The sequence below is a fragment of the Pelodiscus sinensis genome, chromosome 19 (genome assembly GCF_052426305.1).
Source record: "Pelodiscus sinensis isolate ZL-2025 chromosome 19, ASM5242630v1, whole genome shotgun sequence".
Lineage (NCBI taxonomy): Eukaryota > Metazoa > Chordata > Testudines > Trionychidae > Pelodiscus > Pelodiscus sinensis.
In genome coordinates, this window is record NC_143070.1 from 9,915,466 (window position 1) to 9,929,740 (window position 14,275).

The 14,275-nt window shown below is 54.0% G+C and overlaps 1 protein-coding gene across 2 annotated transcripts; it reads left to right on the plus strand.

Moving 5' to 3' along the window:
* The first annotated feature begins 1,538 nt into the window (after nt 1-1,538).
* On the plus strand, nt 1,539-13,896 carry LOC149522157 (zinc finger protein RFP-like). 2 transcript variants are annotated; one of them, XM_089770482.1, is made up of 7 exons: nt 1,539-1,995; nt 3,871-3,966; nt 5,459-5,689; nt 5,991-6,013; nt 6,768-6,883; nt 9,971-10,009; nt 11,020-13,895. In XM_089770482.1, exons 1-7 carry the CDS (start codon nt 1,579-1,581, stop codon nt 11,532-11,534), a joined length of 1,437 nt encoding a protein of 478 aa, XP_089626608.1. In that variant the 5' UTR covers nt 1,539-1,578; the 3' UTR covers nt 11,535-13,895. The 2 variants fall into 2 exon arrangements, with proteins under 2 accessions (XP_089626608.1, XP_089626609.1); XM_089770483.1 differs by lacking the exon at nt 3,871-3,966 and having other exon boundaries at nt 11,020-13,896.
* Nucleotides 13,897-14,275: the final 379 nt, after the last annotated feature.

Sequence of the window (14,275 nt, forward strand, 5' to 3'; positions counted from 1 at the left end):
CAGCTGGGGTGCTGCCCGGTTGGTTCCCGCAGCGCCGCTCCTGCGGGGACCTACCCGGCAGCGCCCCAGATGCTCTGTCCTAGGCGTCCAGATTCAGCTGCTGTTGAAACTGATCAGTGGCTGATTCCAGGCAGCCCAGGGCAGAGCAACTCTGCCTCGGGCTTCCTGTAGTCAGCCGCTGGTCAGTTTCAGCAGCGGCTGAATCTGGACGCCAGTTCCGACTTACATACAAATTCAACTTAAGAACAAACCTACAGCCCCTATGTGACGGACCGGGCCGTGTCTGGGCACAGCTGAGGGCGTCCACTCAGTGCGAATTGCTCAAATCCGGGGCTCCTTACAGCCCTCCCTGACTGGTGACCTCTCCAAATAGGCCACGATCCAGTCTCTAAGAGCGCTTCAGCTACCTGCCTGAAGCCTCCCGAGCAAAACCCCTCCGACACCCCAGCAATATCTGTGCCCCAGATGACCCCAGGCCTCATACACAGGTGGGGGGTCCTAGCACCCAATCCCACCTACCCCGAACAAGTTCTGTCCGGTTCCAAGAAACCAGCCACAGATCCCTGGTCAATTTACCCTCTGGACCTTGCCCACAAATCACGCTAGGTCAATCCTTTAGAATCTATATCTAAAGGTTTATTATTACAAGAAAGAAAAGCCTGAGAGTAAGGTTATTAAAGTACAGTACGTTACATGCACTGAATCTCCCAGTTCTCGATGCAGGCTCTAGCAGAGGTGTTGCAGCTGCTGGTTTAAAAGTTCTTATTGCACATCCTACGATCAGGATGGGTTCACAGGTCTTCCGGGCTCTTCAATCCCTGCAGTGCTGCCTCTGGGATGAAGTGCTGAGCTGAAACCAAAATGGCATCGACCACATGGCCTCTTTATACCCCCTTCCTGGCCTCTTCTGGTATGCAGCAGATCACCTGGTCCTCAGCCTCTCTCTGCTGGCTGCTCTTAGGTCTCCGCCCTCATGCTTTAGGTGTGTCTTTGGGCCATCAAGTGCCATTGTTCCACAGGGCTTCACTACTCAGCCTGTCCATAGCAATGCTTAACCATATTCAGAGAAATATTCAGCTTCCACACAGATTACAGATCTACACACACAGACATTATATACTCACATAAATAGCATACATAAGATCAACAAACAATAATCTCCCATTCAATACCCCACATGGCTCCCCCCACACCAATTTCTGGGGCCAACACCCCCACCTAGGGGTGCAGCAGCGATCTGGCTGCTTCCCTCCAATTCAGCAACGTGACACCCTATCTTGTACGTAACCCAGGGACTGCCTGTATATCTTCCAGAATAGCTTCTTCCAAAATGAGCGTGCCCTATAGACGCACCCTGAGTGCCTAGTCCCAAGTTTGGGGCCTGGCAGATGTTTCGGAGGAGTTATGGACAGTCTGGACTCATCATGCTTCATTCAAAGACCCTGTACAATCTGAAAAAAGAAAGAACATAAGAACACACCCAGGAAGGCAACACCTAATGATAGAAAGCTCAACCCACCCATTTCTGAGCAGAAGGAAGTGAAACTAAACTCTCTGGTCTCCCCTGTACCAGAAGCCATGGCTGCTGCAAATCCAGTAAAGATGCTCCAGGATGAAGTGACCTGTTCCATTTGCCTGGATTATTTCAACGATCCGGTGTCTCTCGACTGTGATCACAGCTTCTGCCGAGCCTGCATCACCCAGTGCTGGGAGGGACTCACCGCAGGCGTCTCCTGCCCCCAGTGCAGACGGACCTTTCCCCAGGGGAACCTCAGGCCGAACAGGCAGCTGAGGAGTATTGTGGAGGCAGCCAGAGCACTCAGGTTGCAGGCAGAGAGGGAACCAGCCCCAGAGAGACTGTGTATGAAACACCAGGAGCCTCTCAAACTCTTCTGCAGAGAGGATGAAATCCCCATCTGTGTGGTGTGCGACAAATCCAAGAGGCACCAGGATCACACCGTGATTCCTGCCGAGGAAGCTGCTGAAGAATTCCAGGTAGGGAAATGCCAATTGCGATTCCTGCCCTCGTGGGACTTTTGGGGAGTACAGGAGAGCAGCACCCGCCCTGGGAATCTAGCTGATAGGATCAAGGGTGTGGGACTGCAGGAAGCAGGGACAGTCTGAGGGCCCTTGTGGCATGGGGTAGCCCTGCCTCAGTGTCCCAAAAAAGACCCACAGTGGTATTTTTTTTTTGTTGGCTAGTAACAGCCCTGCTCTCCCAGCCAGGACTCTCAGGACTTTGAGACTGGAGTTTGCTCTTATCATCCTGAACAAGATCCAGGGTCTCCTCTGTCTGCTCCAGGGGCCTCCTCTCTCTGGCTTTCCATGGGCTTCTGTTTGACCTACCCCAGGCCAGGTTGTATCCCACAACCCCTCACTCTGCCCTTCATTGTCCCTTCCTGGGGAGGAGAACTGACTATGTTACTAGCAGGTCTGACAACTAATGTTCCTTCTAAAATTGTACATTTCTGTGTGTGGAATAAATTTTTTTGTGTGCACCAAGGCATGTGTGGCTGTGCACCACCCACATAAACACCTGCTGCCAGCTGTGGGTGACTGGGCACTCTGCTAATCAACTGGGCAGCACTGGAATCTCTCCTGGCTGGCTGCCCAAGCGCCCGGCTTACAGGGACCCTGCTAAGAGCTCCTTCCTTGAAAGGGCCAGCCAGCCTGTGCCCAGCCTCCTCCCCCTCCACCTCTCCTGAGCCCAGTTGTGCAGATTTCTCTTTGGGATTTATCTCTCTAGACTCAGTGGGGGAACCTTGTGCCCACCACGTGTCCATGCTGACGTTAATGGCAATGGCAATAACTGGTAGTGAGTAGAATGCACTGGTGTCTATAGCACCGGCCTCCCCGGGTCCCAGGGAGCAATTGGGGCCCCGTGGGGCTGGGCATCCATTGGACAAGCCAGCCAGAGAGAGCTCCTAGCCCCAGCCACAGCCTTATGCACACAACCAGCAGCAGGTGGGTAAAGAAAGAACCAGGGTGGGAACAGAGGAGGGGCACTGAGGGGTGTTTGCAAACACCTGCAATCGCCAGAGCTAGGTCATCACCAGTGGCTGCCAGGCCGGATTTCTACTCTGTACCTGCCTGGCTGAGTCCCTCCTCCCTACTCCTCCACCCCCCCCCATGCAACCCTGTCTTTCTGGAGGTCCCTGATGCTCATGGTGTCCCTCCTCTTCTCCAGCAACCTCCCCTGCGATCTCCCCCCACTCCCGCGCATGCAGCCTCTGAGTATGTGACCCCAGCTCCCTACTGTAACAAGGGCCAACAATTTCAAACACTCTGAAAACACTCCCAGGCTACGTCTACACTGGCCCCTTTTCCAAAAGGGGCATGTTAATTTCAGAGATCATAATAGGGAAATCTGCGGGGGATATTTAAATATCCCCCGCGGCATTTAAATAACAATTTAATTAAATTAAATAATAATTTTTAGAAAAGCCAGAAAAGAGCGTCTACACTGGCCCCGATCCTCCGGAAAAAGCGCCCTTTTCCGGAGGATCTTATTCCTACTTCAAAGTATTCCCCCGCGGATTTCCCTATTACGATCTCTGAAATTAACATGCCCCTTTCGGGAAAGGGGCCAATGTAGACGAGCCCCCACTGTCTGTTACTGTGACTCTGTGTCTCCGATCCCATAAACCTGCCGAGCCCTGCAGTCGTGAGTACAGTGTGTGGTTGTGCTGGACCAGCTCCCCCCGTCTTATCCTGAAACTAACAACAACAGAAACAAAATTAAAAACCTAAAAATCTTCGCTGGCAGGACATTAAAGAAATGGGTTGCACCAAAAATTATCTTTTTAAATTATTAGCAAATCTCACATTTGATGTTTTGCTTAGTCACATGAAATGTTTCTGCGTCTCCAGGAAAGGCTCCAGGCCCATCTGCAGACTCTGAGAGCCGAGAGAGAAAAGCTGCAGGGACTGAAAGTGAGCAGGGAGGAGACCAGCCAGGAGTACTTGGTAGGTGCCCGGCGTTATTACCCTGCCATTGTAACGAGCCAGGGGCAGCTAATCCTGAATCAGACACTGAGGAGCGGCCAGGACAATCTAGGGACTGGATTATGGTTTCTCGTGATCAGCCAGGGAATGAGCACCCAGAAATCACAATTCATTGTTTTAGCAGAATCCCTCCTTAGGGTTGGGCCCTAAACCAGCCGCTTCCACCCTCTGTGCATTTGTGGACCCCTTTAGAAATGTCAACGGGAGGTTCTTTGACCCCTTTGAAAATCGACTCTGTGTGAACAGCTGAACTCTGTCCAGTTGTTTTTCAGTCTAAGTCTTTTGCTGCTATGGTCCATTGCCCCCGGGGCACAAAAACCACAGGGTAGAAACCACTGCCACATACTCTGTAAACAGAAGCTTCCAGGGTAGCCAAGTTAGTCTGTAACAGGGTAAACTTAAAACACAACATGTAGTCTGGTAGCACTTTATAGGCTAACAAAGCATGTAGGTGGTATCATGAGCTTCCCACCTGTCTCTGTGAACATGGCTGTGAATAGAGCAGAGCAAATGCCTGCAGGGCCGGCCCACAACATTTTGGCACCTGAGGCGGGCAGCTCAAACCATGCCCCCATGCCCTCTCGCTTGGGCCGAAACTTTGAAAGTTCTCAATTCTGCCTTCTTCCTGTTCTACTCCTCCCATGGGACTGCTCTGCTGTCTACATATGCACCAGCAGCAGACACAATTTTCTACACTCTCGATCCTAGCGGTGTCCCCCACAAACACACACAGTCTGGCACCTGAGGCGACCTCCTCAGTTTGCCTCATGGTAAGGCCAGCACTGAACGCCTGACCTTTTTCACTGGCAGGACATTAAAAAAATAGGTGGAACGAAAAATTATTTTACAAATGATTAGCCAATCACATATTTGATTTTTTGCTGAGTCAAATGAAATTTTGGGGGAAAAAATAAAAATGTTTTGTTTCAACTTGACCCTTTCCTGAAAAATACTGTTATAAAACACAAGAATAGTTTCAAAAACAAGTCAGACTTTACAAATCTAGAAAAATTAAGCCAATATTTGGATTTGCCATGTATTTCTTTCTGCAGCACAACAACCGGTGACATCGCCAGTAATTCATGAAATGTGCCTTTGGTGACAAATCTGCATCTTCCCAGGAAAAAAAATGTAACGCAGAAAATATCACCAAGGGCTAGTGCTGAGTCCTGCTCCCTGCTGCTTTGGCTCGGTGTCATGGAGGCCATGAGCCACTCACGATCCAGAGCACGTCGGACACAAAAACGTCCTTTATGAGATTCTGGGGCCAAACAGGAAGACGTGAGAAAATTCTCTCTCTAGTAATCACAGGAGACTGTTCACTGTCCAGTGACTTAGAATTTGCAAAGAGATTCTGCCCTGCACACTCAGTGCTCTGTGAATGGCCCCAGGCTCCATCCATGTCCCTGTATCAGTGGTGCTGATGTTCTTCCTTTGGTTCTTTTTCTTCCAGAAAAGGACACGAGTCGAGCAGCAGAGGATTGTGGCCGAGTTTCAGCGCCTGCGGCAGTTCCTGCAGGAACACGAGCGACTTCTGCTGGCCCAGCTGGAGAAGCTGCACGAGATGATCGTGAAGGCAGGGACCGACACTGTCACCAAACTCTCGGAGCAGATTTCCCGTCTCAGCGAGCGGATCCGGGAGCTGGAGGGGAAGTGTCAGAAGCCAGCGAGTGAATTCCTGCAGGTGAGGCTGAGGGGGAAATTCCCCGGATCCCACCACAGAGACAGGACAGCCCCTAACAGGTGGGCACAGGAGTCAGAGGTCACAGGGCAGCTCCGTGTGCACCCTCCTGGCATGGGAATTGTTGTTTTGTGCAGACCCACAGGCACAGAGAGGCTAGAGATGGCAAAGCCCCATTCACTCAGGGATCCATGGCCCTGGGGCCAGGAAAAGTCTAGTTTCCCCTCACTCACAAAATCCCTCCCTTGGAATTCACAGTGTGTGTCAGGTGGGACTGAAACTCTCTCTCTCTCCCTCTCCCCAGGACGTCAGAAGCACCTTGAGCAGGTCAGTGGCTCTCACACCTCACAGTGCTGGGGAAACACTGGGCAGTGAAGTTTTCGCTGCCTCTCCCCAGGGCTCCACAGCAGGAAGGTCACATTTGGGATTCAAATCTGACTCATTTAACCCTGAGGCCCTCGCCCTTTTAGAGGCGACTCTGCAGTTACCCAGGGAAAGGCGCAGAATGGCCTGTGGTATATTCTACCATGTCACCTCCCTGGGGACGGGCTGTCCAAGGACTGAGGGGTGGGACGTGGGCCTGTCCCTGCTGGGCGCTGGGCACCATTCAGCCCAGGGCAGCAGGGATCCAGGGTCTTTCCCGCCCGAGGGCTGTTTGGAGACCTGTGTGGAATGAGTGGGGGAGGGGGGAGCTTCTGTCTCAATCTAGCTCCTAGTGGGCAAATTCCTCCAGCCCTTCCTCTGGGAACCTCCAATCCCTCAGCGCCTGGAGGCCCAGGGGTGAGTTGGCCGCGGAGATTCAAATACCCCCAAACCAGAGCTTAAGGACTGAGTCACTCACGGCTGGATCACAGCGGTTCCCAACCTGTGGGCCACAGACCCCTGGTGGTCCCGACGGTCCTGCAGGGGGCCTGTGGAAAGTTTAAACGTAAGGACTAGGCCTGATACTTCTTTCGCTTTCTCTTCCTTTTCTTTTTTTCTGCCCCAGGGAAGGGGAGTTCGTGAAATTTTCATAGGGGGAAAAGGGGTCCAAAGGCTGGGAACCACGGCAGTGTCACCATGGGACATTGTTTCTCTCCAGGTGTGAGATGGGGCAGGCCCAGGAGCCAGATGAGATGGCCCCTGAACTGGTAAAGCGAGTCCATGGTTTCTCCCAGAAAGTTATTGCGCTGTCGGAGAGTCTGAGAGAGTTCAAAGGTACCTTGGGGGACTAGGGAAGGAGAATGGTGCTGGTCAATTGGTTCATAATTAGAGGATGCTTCTATGTAATTGGGGGGTGAATGGCACAGACTTGGGTTCCAAGACACTCAGGTTGATTAATTCAAACCCTTATTTGTTCAGAAGCAGCCTTTGCTATTACAATGACTGTGAGAGTGGGAAACAAGAGGGAGAGAAAGAAACATGCCCAGATCCCTTCTCCTGGGGCATAGAGGGGCATGAATAATCTGTCCTGTGATGCTAGGACTATCTCTTACGGTATCTGACCTGTAACGCACAGGCACATTATACCCGGATTAATCCTGTTCCAATCACTTTTGTGTTAGGAACAGTAAGGGGCTTGTATAATTCACACACTGCACACACAGGAACTTCTAATGGTTAGGGCTTGGGCTGTCCAAGCAATGTTTGAGTTACTCTTTTCTGATTCATTACTGCTCAGCACAGGCTGATGTGCACGGGTCACTTCTCCGCAGGGGGTTCTGGACATCGCTCCCTGGCCTGGGCAGGTCACATTTGGTGTCTGTCTGTAAACACCTTGGGTATGTCTAAACTACAGGCTCCGTCGACGGAGCCATGTAGATTTGTTTTTTTGGCAAAGGCAAATGAAGCTGTGATTTAAATGATCACCGCTTCCTTTAAATTTACATGGCTGCCGCGCTGAGCCGACAAACAGCTGATCAGCTGTTTGTCGGCTCAGCACGCTAGTCTGGACGCTCCCCTGCCGACATCAAAGCTCTTTGTTGGCAGCCCCGGTAAACCTCATCCCACGAGGAATAATGGGGCTGCCGACAAAGGGCTTTGATGTCGGCAGGGGAGCGTCCAGACTAGCGCTGAGCGGACAAACAGCTGATCAGCTGTTTGTCGGCTCAGCGCGGCAGCCATGTAAATGTAAATGAAGCCGCGATCATTTAAATCACGGCTTCATTTGCCTTTGCCTACAACCCTAATCTACATGGCTCCATCGATGGAGCCATGTAGTCTAGACACAGCCCTTGCGTGGGCAACACATCTGTGTCCTGCAGAACAACTCAGGAATGCGGCACTTTAAGAGGAAGGTCATTGTGGGAAACATTTCCCTTATAGCAAGCACAGGGCTCATCAGGCCCAAGCGGAGCCAATCAGCATCAGTCAGAGGTGGTGGTGGAGGGGGGGGACAATAATTTTTGGTGGGGACCACTCCAAGATTTTGGAAGGTGGCCAAGGGCTGCACTTTGCTGCGGCGGGGGTGCAGGATTTAGGGTGGAGGCTGCGTGCAGAAGGGTGCACAGAGTAAGGGACTGTAGTGCAGGAGATGGAGTGGGGTCTGAAAGGGAGTTTGGGGTGGTGACCTTGGTCAGAGGATTGGGGTGCAAGATCAGGGAGGGGATGTCGGTGCAGGAGAATGTTCTGGCCTGGGGAAGGGATGTCGGAGCGGGGTACGGAGTCTGGGAGGGAACTGTCACCTGGGGAAGGGGGTACAGAGAGCTTGGAGGGTGACCTAGGGAATTGAGTTGGGACGCAGGAGGGGTTGGGGTGCCAGAGGCAGGCTCTGGCTGGGAGGCACTTACCTAAGTAGCTCCCAGCCAGCAGCCCTGCAGCATCCCCCAAGGCAGGCTGGGCTCCCTGCCTGCTGCAGCCCCATATCACATTAAACTGCAGACTGCTCCCTCCATGTGGCTCTCAGCTCTGGGAGGGGGAAGAGGCTTGTGCTGCCCCTATCCCCAGGTCAAACTCTCAGTTTCTATTGGCCGGTTGTTTCCAGCCAATCGGAGCTGAGGATTGGGCTGGGGGTGGGAAGATCACATGAAGCCTCCCCCTCCCTGCAGAGCCCAGAGCCACAGGAACCAAGCTTTAAACCACGGCAGCTGCGTGTGCCTGAGGCTCCCAGCAGGGGGGTCCACGGGCTGGATTCCGTGGCTTGGTGGCACTGGCCCGTATTTTGCCCAGCCCTGGTGTAAATACCCACGTTCAGTCTCCAAACATGGACAGAGCAACGACCCTGGTCCCAGTTCTCAGCACTTCCCACTAGCCAAGCCGAGGGAGAGGAGAAGGCGCCGGGCCCGGCCTGAGGGCGTCTCCCATCAACTCCCGACTCACGAATGGTCACAACCTTCAGGCCACATTCAGCAAAATCCCTTCGCTTGGGCCCCTGCATCTCTCCCAGCCAGAGGGCTGCAGGGCGGGTGCCCCAGGGCGGTGCAGCCCCCCAGCCGCAGGCCCCTCAATAAATGGCCGTTTGGTAGAGCCGGGTCCAGCCCCTCCCTGAGCTCTGGTCCGGTCTGGGCCAAGGGGCTGCAGGGAAGGAGAAAGCCCCTCCCCCATGGTGAGGGGTCCCTCCAGCACAGGGGCCCCTTGTGCCTCCCAACAGCTGCAGGCCCAAGGAGTGTCCCTGAGAGGGCTGGGGGGGAGTAGGGATGGAGAGGGCAGAGGGAAGAGGTGGGGAGAGGGAGAGAGGCAAGTCCCTGAGAGGGCTGGGGAGGGGCAGGGATGGGAGGGAGGGCGGAAGAGGCGGGGGGAGGGACAGAGGGATGTGGGCCATGTAACACTGGGCCTCTGGCTCGCTGCTCCCTGGACCAGACACCCGGGGCCATTGTAACCATGATGAGACTCCGTGTGAGCCAGAGCCAAGCCCAGCCCCAGCTGTTGAAGCCACTGATCACCGGGTCACAAGTAGCCTCCCTGCCCTGCTCTGCTGGCACTGGGTGAATGTGACCCATGGAGCCCACCTCCCCTGCCTCAGTTTCCCCTGGGATAAGGTGATTTTCTCCTTATTCTGATTGTTGCCTCTGGAGGCCCCGTCTTGCTGCTCTGTGTGGAGACGCTGAGCAAACAGCCCCGCAGCTCCCGGCGAGAGCCAGGAGTTCACACACAACCCCTCACCTCCCACAAGCATCAGGGGACCAAAGGGCCGAAAGCGGCTTTGATGCCAGGAAGCGGCTTTGATGCCTGCAAGCGTTCTCTGCAGGACCTGGGCCTAGGGAACAACAAAAGGCTGGAAGTGAACGAGGCCTGAGTGTGTCTGTCACATGACAACCCGGCTCTGTGCTCCCCGTGCAAACCTGAATCTCCCTCTCTCCTCCCCAGACACTCTGCCGGATGCACTGGAGGAGCCCCTAACACCAGGTAAACGCCCTGAAAACCTCATGTGGGACCTGGCGCAGTGCGGTGCCCCGGGACAGGCAGGCACTGGGCAGGCCACTTAGCACCATGGGCCAGGAGCCAGCCATGGAAACGACTTCACAAACAGCCCCTCCCCCAGCCCAGGGGCCATCTCCTGCCCCATAACTCCTCCTCCTGAGCCCCCGCCCCCAAGCCCACAGCCCCAGCCCAGAGCCCAACACCGTACCCAGAGCCTGTCATCTCCAAGGCTAACCCACAGCCTTTCGCCATTGCTGCACCCCAACTCCCTGCCTCAGCTTGTACCCCCTCTGGTATCCAAAACCCTCGCCTCAGCCCTCCCCACCTGGAGCCCCTCACACACCCGAAATTCCACTCGGCCTTGGGCTCCCCTTGCTCCCTTCCCCCGCAGTGACTGACGGGCTGTGCCCAGCATGGACTCTGGGGCACTCGGGGATGTTGCTCTTTCTCCTGCCCCCTGCAGAGGACCCAGGAGTCCATGGGAGGGTCCCTGCTCTGCCGGGGGAAGGGATGGATCAGGCCCCAGAGCACCAGGGCCCGGGGCACAGACAGGGGCAGCCCTGGGCCCTTTGCAGGCAGCTGGGGAGCTGCTGAGAGCAGAGCTCTGGTCCTGTTCCCCTTTTCCTCTCCCCCCGCGTGAGCTCAACTTCTCTCTCCATCCGCCCAGCCCCCGCTGGGACCCCCTCAGCTCCCTGGGGCCTCTCTTCCTTCTGTCACCCCTGAGTCAGCCTCCTGCCAACCATCACTGGTACAGAGACACCCCTGTTCCTGCGCACGGTGCGTGGACTCTGTCACGGCCCCTCCCTGCCTGGGGAGTGAGCTGCCCCTTGGGCTTAGCTGAGACCTCAGGGCTGCTCCCCACTCAGAGCCGGGTGCCCCTGGAGGAAGGAGAGTCCCTGAGTCACTGCCCAGCTGGGGCAGATTCTGTCCCTGATGCCATTGACCCTCCCCAGGGCTGAGCTCTGCCTCTCACGCTCTGATTCTCTCCCCCCCAGCCAATGTGACTCTGGATCCAGACACGGCGCATCCCAACCTCGTCCTGTCGGAGGATGGGAAACGTGTGAGATGGGGACACACATGGCAGCCACTGCCCGACACCCCGGAGAAATTTGTCTCTGTGCCCTGTGTGCTGGGCTGTGAGAGCTTCACCTTAGGGAGACATTACTGGGAGGTGGAGGTGGGGAATGGGCCATTCTGGGCTGTGGGGGTGGCCAGAGAGTCAGTGAGCAGGAAGGGATGGATCAGCCTGAGTCCTAAGGACGGGATCTGGGCTGTGGGGCGGTGGGGGGACCAGTTCCAGGCTCTCACTGACCCTCACACCGCCCTGCACCTATGCCCCCCCAGCAGAATCCGGGTTTGCCTGGACTGTGACTGGGGCCAGGTGACATTTATCGATGCTGGAACCGAGGCCCCGATCTTCCCTTTCCCGCCAGGCTCCCTCCCTGGGGAGAGAATCCGACCCTGGCTCTGGGTGGGGGACACAGACACCGAGCTCCGACTGTCTCCCTGACATCAGCTCCGCTAACCTCACCCCCCCCAATCTCTGTGACCCTGGAGGACTCCCCTGTACCCAGCCCCTGGCTCCTCATATCTCTGACCCCAGAATCTTCTCCCTCGCAGATCCAGAGGAGCGAAGTAGAAGGAACCTTCTGCACCCACAGGAAGCAGCCAAATCCTGAAGGGTAGTGGTGGGGGCTGGGCAGGGGCAGAACTAACAGCCGGGCTAGGGACAGGCGGAGGTGGGGGTGACAGGACACAGAATTAACCAATCAGGGCTGGGGAGAAGCTGGAGGCTCTGCAGCAGCAGGAGGCGATTTGCAGAGATCTGGGTCCATTGGCACAGCCAGAGAGGAAGGGATAAAATCAGGACAAACGATGGGACCAAATTAGAGGCCCTTCCCCTGCCCCAATCTTGGGGTCCCTGGGCACATTCTTGGGGGGAGGCTCTCTAGGCCCAGCCTGAGTTGTGAAACCCCCTGTACCATGAGCTGACCCTTCAAAAAAGTTCCCCGTGCTGAGACCCCCCCCGTCTCCCAGAGCTCCACGCCAAGCTGATCTCTCTTTGCACAAATCCCGCCGCGCACTGCTCTGTGAATTCACCAGACAAAGCACAAGAGAGTTCAGATCAATGACCAGCCTGACATCTCTGCCCCTCACTAGACCCCCACCTGCCTTGGGAACTCTGGGGGTCAGCTGGGATCAGGAAAGCAGCCGGTCCCCAGCTCCTGAAACTGCTGCCTGCTGGGAACTTTCCTCTCCACTGTAGACCTAGAGACAAGGAACATGCTGTAGACTGGGGATGGGGTATTGCAACGCTGAACATCACTGGCTGAAATTGTAGCTGCTCAGAAAATCCCTGGCATGACACTGTGAGCCCCCTAAGCCTGAGTTACGGGGGAGATGTAAGTGTCTGGGAATGGGACAAGCCAGGCAGGGAGCTGTCTGTGAGTAGCTAGTGAGAGGTGCTCACAAGAGAACATAAGAACATCAGAGTGGCTGGGACAGACCAAAGACTCATTTTGCCCAGTGTCCTGTCTGCCCGCAGTGGCCAATACCAGGTGCCCCAGAGGTAGTGAACAGAAGAAGGAATCATAAAGTGATCCCTCTCCTGTCTCCCATTCCCAGCCTCCGATAAACAGAGGCCAGGGACCCCTCCGTGCCCAGCCCCTGTGTAACTTGTGTGTCAGAAACTGTGTGGGAATCATTCGCTTTAATAAAATGTTTCCATCTGTTCCTGTCCGGTTGCTCTCTGGTGTGTTCTCCCCGTCTGTGAAATGGATTGTTGTCACAAAGCGGTGGGGCTTTGTTGTCTCTATCGCCGTGTTTCTTAAACCGTGTTCTGTGGTGCCGCGAGGCAGTTGGAGGTGTGCCACGGAGAACAACAGAATTCAAAATGGCCACCCTTAAAGGTTCCTCAGTGTTCCTCAATACCAAAAACATAGTTTGATGTTCCTCAGTGTTAAAAAGTTGAAGAAACACGGCTCTGTTGGGTATTTTTTTGTAGGGGAGGGGTGTTTGCCTTTCAGATTATTCTATTGAACAAAAGCAGGACTCAGATTCTCTGTGAACTCATGACTGGATTCAGGTACCCGGGACACCTGAGCTGCTAAGTATGTGTCAATGCAGACATACTTGGGGTGCTGCAGGGTGGGGGCTCTTTAATGACATAAGAACATAAGAGTGGCCATATAGAGTCTGACCAAAGGTCCATGCAGCCCAGTGTCCTGTCTGCTGACAGTGGCCAATGCCAGGTGCCCCAGAAGGAGTGAACAGAACAAGGAATCATTAAAGGATCCCTCCCCTGTTGCCCATTCCCACCCCTGGCAAACAGAGTCCCTACCCATCCCTACCCATCCTGGCTAATAAGTACTGAAGGACCTAACCTCCATGAATTTATCCAGCTCTTTCTTGAACCGTGTTAGGGTGCATCTTCACGGCAGGGCTTAACTCAAAATAAGTGAGGTACATGAACTGCATATCTCATTTTGAAACAGAGATTTCGCCCTACAACTTCCCTTATTCCTCATACAATGAAAGTTACAGGAGTCAGAGTAAGAAGTCCTCCAGCTTGACAGTATTTTGAAACAATTTTGAAATAACTACCTGCTGTGTAGAATTGGACTAAGTTATTTCAAAATAAAGTTGCAGTAAAGACATACCCTTAAATTCCTGGTCTTCACAATATCCTCTGGCAAGGAGTTCCACAGGTTGACTGTGCACTGTGTCAAGAAAAACTTCCTTTTGTTTGTCTTAAACCTGCTACATATTAATTTAATTTGGTGACTAATAGTTCTTAGGTTATGGGAACTAGTAAACAACTTCTCCTTATTCATTTTTTCCACACCTGTCATGATTTTATAGACCTCTATCATATCCCCCGTTACTCTCCTCTTTTCCAGGTTGAAAGTCCCAGTCTTTTTGCTTTCTCTTTATATGGGGCCTCTTCCAAACCACGAATCATTTTGGTTGCCCTTTTCTGAACCAGATCAGGGACATTTACTTCCCCTTCCTCCCCCCATATTCATTCTGGGGTATCACACCCATCCCTTTGCATTTGATGAGAAACTGACACATTCCAGATATGTCCCATTGTCCTGGCACAACCAAACTCTGATCTTGAATCAGAGGAAGGCACATGCCATATTTGAGTGGGTCTGGGTCTTACCATTTAGGATGAGTTCTTGAACAAACAGACTCACACACAAACAGATGAACGGACAGACAGACATGCAAACTCTCTAAAATATATAG